This window comes from Vipera berus (genome assembly GCF_964194415.1).
Source record: "Vipera berus genome assembly, chromosome: 1".
NCBI lineage: Eukaryota > Metazoa > Chordata > Lepidosauria > Squamata > Viperidae > Vipera > Vipera berus.
This window is the reverse complement of record NC_138202.1, coordinates 180,557,678-180,571,323: the sequence shown is the minus strand read 5'-3', so window position 1 is coordinate 180,571,323 and position 13,646 is coordinate 180,557,678. Positions and strand designations below refer to the sequence as shown.

Below are 13,646 nucleotides of genomic sequence, written 5' to 3'. Positions count from 1 at the left end.
AGTAATAATAGAGTGGCAGATAGATGGAGACTTCGTTGTAATTGGAGGCTATATTTTTCCACACATAGCAAACTCCTTTTTGGAAATTGTTAAAAACTTGTACCATAATAGCTTTTTTAATGATAGGGAATTTTATAGTTCTATAGAATTCTATAGTTCATCTTTCCTCAAGTAAAATACAAGCATTGTTGAACTGTTGGCAGGAAGAATGATAAAAGGAAACCATAATAGCACTGGCCATCACTGGCATCTATTTGAAATGGGAGAAGGAGATTGGCAAGCAGTGCGACACCAGTACTTAAATCTATTGGTTTGGATGATCAAATACTATTGGAACACTGCCTAGTTCATACTTGTCCTCCATCCTTACCCAGGTCAAAAAGATCTAACCACCAGAGATGAGTACATTACAAAATGTAGCTGCATCATGACTATCTTACCTCTTCAGAAGATATTAACACAAGTAAAGATAAAAGCCAGAGAGATAGAGGCAAACAGAGAGGGAGAAGGAGAGGAGAGAGAGAGAGAGAGAATAACATCTGGTAACAAAATATCAATAGCATTAGGACTAAATAGTACTTTCCTCCTGATTTTGATAACCACTTTTAAGAATTTTTACATCTTAGTTGTATCTAATCAGTTCTGATCTACATTATTATATTGCCTTCCAAGTGAAATTTAAAGTACAGTTCTGGAAAAAAGCAAAGAACTATAACTTCTTTCACTCACTCTCCCTGCTACTTGGACTACTTCATATTTCCTTATTTTTCTTCTCTCCATCCTGAATACTATAAGTTTGCTGTCTAACTCTAACCAATTCCAGTTCCTATATCAGGAGCTGCTGGTGCCTATTGTAAAGGATGGAATGGAGTGTTGGAGCAAGAGTGGATCCCCATTGACAATTTGAGAAAAGTTACTTTAAGTCTTACTGAAATCAGTTTAGCTGAAACTGTTTGGGATAAATTAACAATCCAATGTACAAAAATGCATATATAATGTGCCAAGTTCATTATGGTAATTCTACAGAGTATTAAGACAGCCTCATCACTTTTTATTTAACAGAGCCACTTTTTCCTTCCTTTAACCTGCATGCTTACAATTCTTACCTGGAAAGGAAACAGGAGAAGACCCTGAGAATGAACCACTAGATTTTCAGAAAATTCTACTTTGCATATTTCTTTATATGCACAATTATTGCTGTTGATTATTGCCATTCCAGACAAAAGAAAAATATGAGCTGATTAAAGTATAATAATTTGTTATGTACAAAATCCCATATTCTAATCAGAAAATGTGTCATTGTACATCATCAAAGAAATTGTTTAGAAAGTATAAAGACAGTTCAAAATTATGTTTTACATGTGAACAAGAGGGGATGTTTTATCATGTTTGGTGGATGTGTAAAAAAGCTAGAAAATTGGATTCAAGTGCATATATTGATTCAGAGAATTGTAAAGATAAATATACCATTGAAACCAGAGGCTGTAGGGAGGAATTGTTGGATAACAGTTGTAAAAATAGTGGAAGATTGTTTTTCTACATAATAACTTCAGTGAGATTATTGTATGCACAAAGATGGAAAGATTTGGTACTACCTGCCAAGATGGCTATATTAACTCTGACCAGAGATAAGACAACAACTACATTTATTGCTAACTGGAAAACCTTGCAGACTTTTTGTGTGAAACAGAAAAAGATGAACTTGTGATTTATAGTTTTGATGACTAGGAAGTATAGAAAGAAGAGAGTTATGTTGTAATCAGAGCAAGAGGTAAATTTATGATTGTACTTAAAACTGCTGAGAAGAATATTTTGTCTTTGTATCTTCTTTTCTATTTTTCTTTCACTTTAAGCTTTCTCTTTGATATATTCTTTTTCTTTTATTCTTCTCACTTTATGTTAGTTTATATTTTTTTTCTTTTTAAAAAAATCTTTAATAGAAATATTTTTTGAAAGAATGGAATGCAGTAGAGAGTACATGGAAGAGAATCCTTTCATTAGCTCACATTGCTATTTCCCATTTCACAATATTAATATTATCTCCCTTGTTTCCCTGACTGGCTTAAAAATACACTTTCTCCTGCCTTTAACCACTCCATTATTTGTTACCACCATCTCTTCATTTTGCATAAAACCCTATCTGCCCAAAATTTCTCACAGATATTTCTCACTATATGAACAATTTTTGCCACAAATGTCATTACCTCCAGAGCAGAATGTTTTATTTTACAGAATGTCAAATGTAAGATATTTTTAATAACATCAAAATTTAAAGGTGCATAAGAAATAAAGGTGTACCCTCTCCAATTTTGATTAAATTTGACATACTTAACACTTAATAGTCATCTAGCCTTCCAACATATCTTTTATGGTAAAAAGCAAAAGGAGTTATAGTCACTTTATGAAACAGATTTTAAAGATATATAATTCAAAAAGTCTTTTACCGTTTTATATAATATTTAGCAAACCTCTTTATGAAAAATGTTCTGATACTCTGTAAATTCCAATCTATTGGGATTTTTTTTTAAAAAAAATCCCCATTCTTTTATCTTGACCCATAGAAGAAAATTGGCTTTATACACTTTGTACATTTTTCTCATGCTTATGCATTTTTTTAAACTAACTATCCTGGGAGACATAGATTCAACTCCCCAGTCCACAGTAACTCACCTCACAGAGCTGTTGTGCTGATAAGATGGAGCTACATATACTTCCTTGAGCTCCTGAAGAAAAGGTGGGCTATAAATATAATCAATCATTCAGTCAATCAAGGCACATTCAACATTTAATACAAAATAATTCTATTTAAATTTTCCCTTCTTTATTCCATATAAGAAAATGACTCCTTATATTTAAAAAGAAAGGAAATCTGCAGTATGGTAATGTTATGTCATGTAAATATGGGTAGGAGATAGAGAAATTTTGTTTTTATACACCTGCTTTGGTATGCATAGACACCACATTACATTCAATACATACAATAAGTTTATTATATCCGCACCAAAACAACCTTCAGATTAGATATTAGTAAAATGCTCACAAATTATTAAAATGAGATTTACTTTCTATACTTTCCAGCATCATAGTTTATAGTTTATAGTTTATTTGATTTATATACCGCCCTTCTCCTTGGTGGGACTCAGGGCGGTTCACAGGGCATACATAAGAAACACTATACAAAAATTAAAAAGAATTAAATCCATGCCCAATTAAAACAGAAGTACAGATTAAAAACAATTAAAAGCCCATAATCCCCCATCAGGCCAGACCAGCTAATTCGAACAGATGGGTCTTCAGGCCCCGACGGAAAGTTCGAAGGTCTGGTGCCATCCGGAGCTCCACCGGCAATTGATTCCATAAAGCCGGAGCCCCCACAGAGAAGGCCCTCCCCCTGGGGGCCACCAGTCGACATTCCCTGACTGGCGGCACCCTGAGGAGGCCCTCTCTGTGGGAACGCACAGGGCGGAGGGGAGTCGATGCCGGCAGCAGGTGGTCCCTGAGGTAACCCGGACCCATGCCATGTAGGGCCTTAAAGATCGTGACCAATACCTTGAACCTCACCCGAAAGACAACTGGTAACCAATGCAGCTCGCGGAGCAAAGGTGTAACATGGGAGTACCGGGAAACTCCCAAGACAACTCTCGCGGCCGCATTCTGTACCAGTTGGAGCCTCCGAGTGGTCTTCAAGGGAAGCCCCATGTAGAGAGCATTACAGTAGTCAAGGCGAGAGGTCACGAGCGCATGAGTGACTGTACACAGGGCATCCCGGTTCAGATAGGGCCGCAACTGGCGCACCAGGCGAACCTGGGCGAAAGCCCCCCTAGTCACGGCCACTATATGCTCTTCCAAAGTAAGCCGTGAATCTAGAAGGACTCCCAAGTTGCGAGCCCTATCCACGGGGGGTAAGAGCTCACCCCCCATAGAAAGAGATGGAACATTTGGAATGTCCCGGGATGCCGGAATGCACAGCCACTCAGTCTTGTCAGGGTTGAGCTGAAGTCTGTTCCTCCCCATCCAGACCCGAACCGCCTCCAGGCAACGGGACATCACGGCGAGGGCATCACTGGGGTGGTTTGGGGTCGAAAAGAAAAGTTGGGTATCATCGGCATACTGATGATACCCAACTCCAAAACCACGAATGATCTCACCCAGCGGTTTCATATAGATGTTGAACAGGAGAGGCGAGAGAACCGACCCCTGAGGAACTCCACAAACGAGAGACCTAGGGGCCGATCTCTGCCCCCCTGCCAACACCGACTCCGAGCGTCCCAGGAGATAGGAGGAGAACCACTGAAGAACTGTGCCTCCCACTCCCAATCCCCTGAGACGCCGCAGCAAGATACCATGGTCGATGGTATCGAAAGCCGCTGAGAGGTCTAATAGGACTAGGACAGAGGAATGTCCCCTATCCCGCGCCCTCCAGAGATCATTCACCAGAGCGACCAATGCCGTCTCCGTGCTGTACCCGGGCCTGAAACCCGATTGGTAGGGGTCCAGATAATCCGCTTCATCCAGGACCAGAGGGAGCTGATGCGCCACCACACTCTCAACAACCTTCGCAAGAAAGCGAAGGTTGGAGACTGGACGAAAGTTGTTCAAAACGGCTGGGTCCAGGGCAGGCTTCTTGAGGAGAGGTCTCACCACCGCCTCCTTCAAGACGGTGGGGAAATAACCCTCACTCAAAGAAGCAGATATAACCGCCTGGAGCCAGCCTCGTGTCCTCTCCCTAGCTGCATAAACCAGCCAGGAAGGGCACGGGTCCAACAAACATGTGGAGGAGCTCAGCCTCCCCATAATCCTGTCCACTTCATCAGGGGTCACAGAATCAAACTCTTCCCAGATAACATTGACAAGACCGCCCGTGTCCTGATCGCCTGACTCTGCCCAGCTGGAGTCCAAACCGGTCCGAATCCGAGCGATTTTATCCGACAGATGATGACTAAATTCCTCGGCACGACCTTGCAAGGGATCCTCCCTCACCTCCTGATTGAGAAGTGAGCGAGTCACCCTAAACAAGGCGGCCGGGCGATTATCTGCGGACGCGATGAGGGTGGAGAAGTAATTACACCTCGCCACCCTCATCGCTGCGAGATAAGACCTAATATAGGTTCTTAACCGCAACCGGTCGGGTTCGGATCGGCTAGACCTCCAGCAGCTCTCTAGGCCCCGTTTCCGGCGCTTCATCTCCCGGAGCTCCGCGGAAAACCATGGAGCTCGCTGGGATCTGCGCCGGGTCAGGGGCCGCAAGGGTACAACCCGGTCAAGTGCCTCAGTGGCTGCCCTTCCCCAGGCTTCCACTAAGGCATCAGCCGAGCTGTGAGCAGTGGAGGCAGGTGGGGACCCCAGCGCCGCTTGGAATCTATCAGGATCCATTAAGCGTCTGGGGCGGTACCATCTAATTGGCTCCGTACCCCCACGGCGGGGGGTGGCAAAGCGGAAGACCAGCCGCAGGAGATGATGATCGGTCCATGACAGGGGCATAATAAATGGAGAGCCCCCACCTAGATCATCCAACCACCGTCTAGATAAAAAAATCAGGTCAAGGGTGTGGCCTCCCTCATGAGTTGGCTCTGAAATTACTTGCGTCAGGTCCATGGCCGCCATGGAAGCCATGAACTCCCGAGCTAGCTCAGATGAACCTCCCAGGGATGGTAGATTGAAGTCTCCCAAAACTATAAGTTTGGGAAACTCAACCACCAAACCCGAGAGGATATCGAGCAGCTCGGGCAGGGCTGCCGCTGTGAAACTAGGCGAAATGTACACCAGCAGCAAGCCCAACTGCGCCCCAGGACCAAATCTCATGAAGAGAGACTCACACCCGACTATCTGAGAAACGGTGGCCTCCCGCGGACATAAGGTCTCCCTAATGGTAACCGCCACTCCCCCACCCCTACCTTGAGCTCGTGGCCGGTGTAGCACCCGGAAACCTGGTGGGCAGAGGTCAACCAAAGGGACCCCACCCTCTGGGCCCAACCAAGTCTCCGTGATGCAAGCCAGGTCCGCATGCTCACCCTCAACTAAATCCCTAACGAGGGGAGCTTTATTAACCACGGACCTGGCATTCAGGTACACCAGCCGGAGCTCAGGAGGCTGCACATCCCCGCTCCCGGGACCTCGGGGAAGAACCAGAGGGTCGGAGCGCCTCACCGCTTGAAGACAGCGGAGACGGCCCTCCCGGTAACGATATGGCCCCCTGTCTATCCGCCTGCTGCCTTTCCCCGTCGTGGGAATTGGTAGTCCCACGACCCGCTCAAGAGCCCCAGATGTAACCACAACCCGCTCCCCCCGAACGCCGTCAGACCCAGGCCTGGCCTGCAACAAAGTTGTTTGGCTACCCCCCACCGCCAGACAACCACTACCCCCCACCCCCCTCCCCAACCCCCTAAAAAATTTAGCTAAAAAATTAACCAGGGGCCTCTTATTAGGTTTATATCGAGAGCCCCTGGCCTTTTCTTTGTGCTTTACTCAAAGAAAAACACACTTTTACCCAATTTGAGATAATTTAGCTAGGTTTGGGAAGCACTGGGCTAGAACATGTACATTTTCAGCCTGATTCACTCTGCTCTATGCATTTCCTAGTTTACTTCATCTCCCAGAACTCCTCAGCATTCTTAACTAGGAAAGGTTGCTCAATTCTGTCCAAAACTGTAGTTTCTTCCTATTCTAGCAGGCAAATCGTATGTCTAGCAGGCAAATCGTATGTCTGTAGAACTCTCATCACAGCCCAAGCAACATTGCAAGTGCCTCTGGAAGCCAAGAATAGCTATCCTATTTGATGAACCAATTGAACAGAACATCCTCCCTGCAATGTTTAGTAACCCAGGACACAGCACAGAGTGATCTGACCATGACAGGAGACAGATTGCAATGTCTCCAAACCTCAGCTCACCTTACATCTGTCAAGCCAGAAACTAGATCTAGCATATACTGTAGCCTCCTGCATGAGTTGGCCCTGGAATATCAGGTACAGGTTGATGATTGTTGTGGTGGCTATGAACTTCCAGGCCATCTCTGATCCCATCCCCAATAAAAATGTTAAAATTTCCCCCACCATAAACTTGGGGAAATCCACTGTTGATCCAGAAATGAAGCTGAGTAACTGCTACCACTGAACAGCAGGGAGACTAGTACAGCAGCAGCTCTCCCAATTTGTCCCAATTAACAAATAAGGCTACACATCCAGTTATTTGTGGAATAGAAACTCTAAAGTGCTACCAGAGTTTCCAGATTACAATTCAATTCTCATAAATCTCCATAAAGCAATAGAATTGTGGGGACCATAAGAGAACATCCAGATAATGTCAAGTTATCTACAGCTGGAATAATATGAGAAACCAAAGGCTAACATGCAAAGAATAACAGTTGCAACCATTAGTGGACATATTCCATTGAAAATAGCAAGCGTGTTTTTCTGCTTTATTAAATTACCTGTTGAGAAGAGATTTGACTACTATGGAGATCTGCCACAGTAATGGTAGGTGATGACTTCACAACAGATTTATTGGTTGCTTGCTTGCTACCTTCTGCAGGGCTGTTCCTTTTGCTGCATTGTTGCTGCTGGGCTGTAATAGGTATAGGATCAGATTTTGAAGATGATGCCTCTGACTGAGCTTCAGTGAAGGTTACAGATCGTTTTTGATCCACTGCAAGTAATAAGCATCAAAAGATACACAAGGATCAAAAAAGAATCTGAATATGTGTCATTATATTAACAAAAATAGTTGCTAATCTTAAAAGGGAGCTCCTGAAACTACTGTCTAAATAAATTTACATCAAACCTCCTTTCCCAATTGAAACCTTTGTGATACCAGGAACTTCCTTGAAACTGGTATGTACATTTAGAACATAGGTTGGCATAGTTTGGACCTTAGGGACTTCACAGAACTTTAAGGACCACCCCTGTTCACAGCAACAAGTCTCTATGTATCTTCCCTTTACAACTGCTTGAATTCAGTGGTCTAGAAGGCCAGGGTCAGTGCTTTTTTTGTAAAAGAAAAAGGTGCTGGAACTCACACATGTCATACAACCCACCTTGCCTACCCTACAAGGTTCCATCCAAAAAAAGATGCCGGAACTCCGTTCTGGGTGTTCTATGATAGAATTATATATAGCACTGCCACTATCTGCTGCTGCTATGTTTTCTATTTATGCATGGCTATGTATGTATTTAAAACCACAGGGGAAATATTTATGGCTGGAATGCAATCTATTGTATGAACATAAATTATTTAAAATACACACACAGAGAGAGAGCATGAGCAGAAATTATAAACAGAAATATAAGAAACAAATAACCATGGATAATCCGCTTGGCACCTGTCAGATTTTTTTTGTCCAACTTCATTTTTAACAAATCTTTTGAAATTTTTCTCTTTTTAAAAATATCAAAACATTTTTTTATTTAGATAGCTCAAGAATATTCTCAGAAAGGAGAAGCTGTGGCCAGCAGAGATGATGATTCTGTGAATTTCCAGTGAGATAAAATTGAAACCAAATAAAATAAAAATGCTTCTGATAAGATTTAACTGTGGAAAACTAGTAACAGCAATGAAGAATAACAAGGTGATTGTGAGAAAGAGAGGAGGGTACAAAGAGATGCTTGAAAAACGCTGAAACTGATGTTTTGTTACTGCATTACATTTTTTGATTGTCATTGTATCTCCCTTGTTTTATGACACAGATATTTTCATTTCATCATATTGCCTTTTTTTAAAAAAAATGAGAGGGCTGACAGGGCCCAAGGAGTTACATGGGCTACAGCCAAATCAGATTTAAGAGAAGAGTGGAGGAAAAATAGCAACAGTTAGGCTACAGACAGGCCATTAGGAAAAGGCAAAAGTTCAAAAGAAAGATTAAGGACAAGAGGTCCTGCAGGACCAATGTCTAAGAGAGGTTCTCCCAGACATTTGCTTGCCCATTTAATAGACCATCCTTAAAATGCATATGCCACTTTCCAGTGGGCACTGTTATGTACTGGGCTCAATTGTAACACCACGTGGTAAGCTGGAGCAGCTAACGGCTCTCCAGCAACCCAGACTTCAGGTCTCCAGTGCTGCTATTGGCTGCCCCTAGGTGGCAATGGGTTGCTTTAAACCTATTGGCTGCCTCCTAGGGGCCAGGCTATAAATTGCTGCAAGCTGCAGCCCAATTCTCAGTTCAGATCCTGCAAGCAATAAGTCATGAGCTTTGTTGAACTCACTTGCCTCGTCTCCTTTCCTGTGTGAAGAACTCACTACACAAGACTGGTGACGAGGATGGGATCTTGCTTCTCCAAAAGAGCTGAAGTTCACTAGGGGTGAGGCAGCTCACGCCTGGAAGGAAAAGACATTTCCCCCTCCCCCTATGGTTGGCTAGCAAGCCACACTAGCGACCACGTGCTCAGTGGATTCAGTCCCTGGGCCTTGGAGAAGCAGGATCAAAAACCGCAGGAACCAGCCGAAGACAGAATGCCGAAAGTTGGAAGACTACGTGAATTCGATGTCAAGCATCCAAGAGGGATGGCCTTCTTACTTGTCCCAGGTAGAAAACTACCTCCGGGCAAACCAAGTCACAGTAGATGGGCTGAAGGCCGCCATGCTGCTCTGTGTGTGCAGCCCAGATACGTTCGACCTGGCTGAAAACCTCTTTGCCCTGACACTGCTGGAGTCAGTTTCCTACGCAGACATCAAGAAAAAGCTGGGACAGCATTTCCAGCCAAAGATGTCAGTGATTGCTTGGCATTTCAAGTTTGAACAGCGAATGCAGGAGCCCGGGGAAACAGCATCAGAATACATAGCGGCCTTGTGGTAGGCCACATACCTCTGTAAATTTTCCAATGTAGAGGAGTGACTGCGAGACCAGCTTGTCTGCAGCCTACGGAACTGAACGCTCCAGCAAAGACTTTTTGCCAGACCGAATTTAACTTTCATCAAAGCCCAAGATGAAGTAATGGCAGACGAAGCCGCCAGGGGTGCAGTCCAAACAGTCCAGCCCGCCAAAACGACGAACAACGAAGAGACAGTCCACTACGAGGATGCCAAACGCTCAGAGGAATCTTCAGAGGAAGAAGATCCTGAAGTCAACAAGCTTCACAAGCAACCCGACACACAGCTGCAGCAGCAAACAGCAAGAGAACACTTACAAGGCAGTTCTCTTACCTAGATGTAAAGGTTGCGGCGGCAGCCACCAATGCGCTGATTGCAGATTCCAATCAGCCATGTGCAGGGCCTGCGGCAAAACAGGCCACATCGCAGTGGTTTTCAGAGCTCGCCAGAGGGACTGGCCACCCAAACACCAGTCGGAAGATCTGACCAGGAGAGGTACCGAGGCCTGGGGTCCATTTAGTGTGGGGGTTTGTAGAAGCCGTAGAAGTGTATGCTGCACCAGGACCCGACGCCCCCTCAAACCTAAACTCAAACTGCAGGTAGAGCTACAAGGAGTCCCTTGTAAAATGGAGTTGGACTCTGGCTCTGCTGTCTCCATTATTTCCCTGGACACCTTCAATTTCATGTGCAGTCACAGTAGAAAATGGGCCAAGCTAAGGCCCTCCGACATAATTTTAACTGACTTTCAAAATGCTCAAGTCAAAGTTAAGGGGGAAGCCACCTTGGCTATAAAATTTAAGGGGTTTTATGGGCACCTGGATGTCATAGTAATAGGGGGCCAGAGAACAAGTCTCATAGGACTTGATTGGTTTGACGCTTTAGGCATTAAAATAACTGGTATCAACCGGACACAAGCTGCAAACTGTTCGTCAATTTGCGAGGACTTTGCAGACATTTTTGATTCAGCCCTAGGAACATGCACAGGCCCGCCTATCTCATTCAAGCTAGATTCCAATGTAGTTCCCATTAGGGTTAAGCCTCAAAGGGTCCCTTTTGCCCTCAAACATAAAATTGACTCAGAAATAGACAAGCTTGTAGAACAGGGCGTTTTACAACCAGCTGATGGTGGGGAGTGGGAAACTCCTATAGTCACTCCACTTAAGGCAAATAGAGAAATCAGAATATGTGCAGACTATAAATGTACAATTAACAAAGCCCTTAAACAGCACGCTTACCCTGTTCCAGTGGTGAACCACATTTTAGCTTCTTTGCAAGGGGGGACTATTTTAGCTAAATTAGATTTAGCACAGGCTTATCAGCAACTGCCAGTTGATGAGGCCACAGCCACGGCTCAGATGATCATGACTCACAGGGGGGCTTTCAAAGTAATGCGTTTACAATTTGGAGTTAGCATTGCTCCAGGCATTTTTCAGGGAATCATGGAACGCACACTTAAAGGCATTCAGGATGTTTGCCCTTATTTTGATGATGTACTTATTGCTGGAGAAGCTACAGAAGTGTTAGCCGGCAGGCTCAGGGCTGTCTTACAGAGGCTTTGAGAAGCAGGCCTCAAATTAAAGAAGAATAAATGTAGTATTGGGGTTCCTTCAACAGAATTTCTAGGATTTCGAATTGATGGTAATGGTATTCATCCTGCTGAATCCAAAGTGAAGGCCATTCAATTGGCTCCTAGTCCTAAATCCAAAGGAGAGCTACAAGCATTCTTGGGCCTCCTCAACTTCTACCATGCCTTCCTGCCTAACAAGGCTGCATTGGCAGAACCTCTTCACAGGCTCTTAGATAAGAAAGCTCCATGGAAATGGACCAGCATTCATGAAAAAAGCTTCCAGGACTTAAAGGCACTATTGTCAGTTAAATCCACTGTAACTCATTTTAGGGAGTCTAAACCAGTCTGTTTAGCATGTGATGCATCTCCGTATGGGGTGGAGGCAGTCTTGAGTCATTTAGAAAAGAATGGAACACAACTCCCTATTGCATTTTATTCAAGGACACTGCTGAGCGTAACTACGCTCAAATTGACAAAGACGCCCTAACCATTGTAGCTGGAATAAAAAAATTCCATGACTATTTATATGGCAGGGACTTCACGGTCTTTACAGACCACAAACCACTGTTGCGACTTTTCACAATAGACAAACAAACCCCCCACATACTTTCCCCAAGAATGTTGAGATGGTCTATTTTCTTATCTGCATACATGTTTAAATTGGTTCACAAACCTGGTAAAGAAATGGGCCATGCTGATGGCCTCAGCAGACTTCCACTGCCACTAACGGAACCAGACCCGGCCCCTGCGGCCAGAATTCTGTCCATTCAGGACCTACCAGAATTTCTCCTCCATGCTGGGGACATTGCTGCAGAAACAGCTACAGATAAAACACTTAGTAGAGTGCTTTCATGGGTACACACGGGATGGTTAGATAAAAGCCCAGGCTCTGAGTTTCAGAGTTATTTTGTCAGAAGACATGAGCTATCAGCTCACAAGGGGTGCATCCTATGGGGAAACAGAGTCATAATCCCCTCTTCACTGAGAGACAGGGTTTTACAGTCATTACATGAGGGCCATCCAGGCATTATCAGAATGAAAGCTTTAGCAAGAAGCTACCTTTGGTGGCCTGGCCTTGACAAGGACATTGAGGCATAGGTACATGGTTGTTATACATGCCAGCAATCTAGGCCTGAGATGCCACATGCCCCAGTTCACAGGTGGGAAGAAACGGACACTCCCTGGTCTAGAATTCACATAGACTACGCTGGGCCTTTTCAGGGACAGCTCTTCCTCATAGTGGTGGACAGCCACTCCAAATAGCCAAAAGTAATCCCAGTTGCAAGCATGACTACTGCTAGGACCATCCAGGTGCTGAGAAAACTCTTTGCCACACATGGGTTGCCAGATGTCTTAGTTTCAGACAATGGGGCCCAAGTCACTGCTGCTGAATTTCAGGCCTTCCTAAGAGCAAATCTTATCAGACATGCAACGTCTGCCCCTTTTCACCCATCCTGTAATGGTCAGGCTGAACAAATGGTGAGGACCACGAAGGAATCACTCAAATGCATCATAACAGGTGACTGGCATCACAGACTGGCAGATTTTTTACTCTGCCAACATTCTACGCCCTGCACTGCTACAGGCAAAAGTCCTGCAGAACTTCATTGGGGAAGGCAACTGATCACTAAACTGGACAGGTTGCATCCAGATAGAGTGGCAGCAGAAGCCTCTCGACCAAAACCCCCAAGGGGGCTACAAGTGGGCGATTGGGTATGGGCCAGAAACTATGGACATGGGACTCTGTGGGTTCCTGGTAAAATTACCAAATCATCTGGTCCCCTTTCTTACAAAGTGGGGCTGGAGGGAGGGTGAGTTGTCAGATGCCACATTGATCAACTCAGAAAATGGTTTCCAGAACGGCCACTAAGCGAGGACTGCATCATAAGTCCCTCCCAAAGTCCTCATCCTTAAGCAATGAGGAACTGGGCGTAGAGGAGGGGAGTCCAGAAGTGCAACATGGATCCCCTGAAGGAGCAAGCCAACCAGACTTTAACAACCGCTGTGCCAACTCTGCTGATCAGTATGACTCTGGGGTGGGCCAACCTGGAGAGGCCAGCCAGAGAGCATCTAATTCCTTTGACTCAAGTGCATCAAGGGACATTGGTCTACCTGGCCTGATGGGTAAGCTGGTAGACCAGAAAGTGACTCGAACCCTGAGGTGTTCCACAAGGGCACACAAGTCTCCTTATCTAGCTGATTATGTTGTAAAATAAAGGAACTATAAAGTTGTCTGTACTGTAACTTGTCACTGTACTGAAACAGTATTGGAGCTA

At 44.6% G+C, this 13,646-nt stretch overlaps 1 protein-coding gene across 1 annotated transcript in view; it reads right to left on the bottom strand.

Moving 5' to 3' along the window:
* Window positions 1-13,646, bottom strand: part of UNC80 (unc-80 homolog, NALCN channel complex subunit) — a gene marked incomplete at its 5' end in the record, with an annotated part of 181,259 nt that overhangs the window by 830 nt on the left and 166,783 nt on the right. Inside the window, one exon of the mRNA XM_081341722.1 lies at window positions 7,429-7,643. Within this exon, the coding sequence (XP_081197848.1) occupies window positions 7,429-7,643 (215 nt within the window). The remainder of the gene's footprint in view (window positions 1-7,428; window positions 7,644-13,646) is intronic.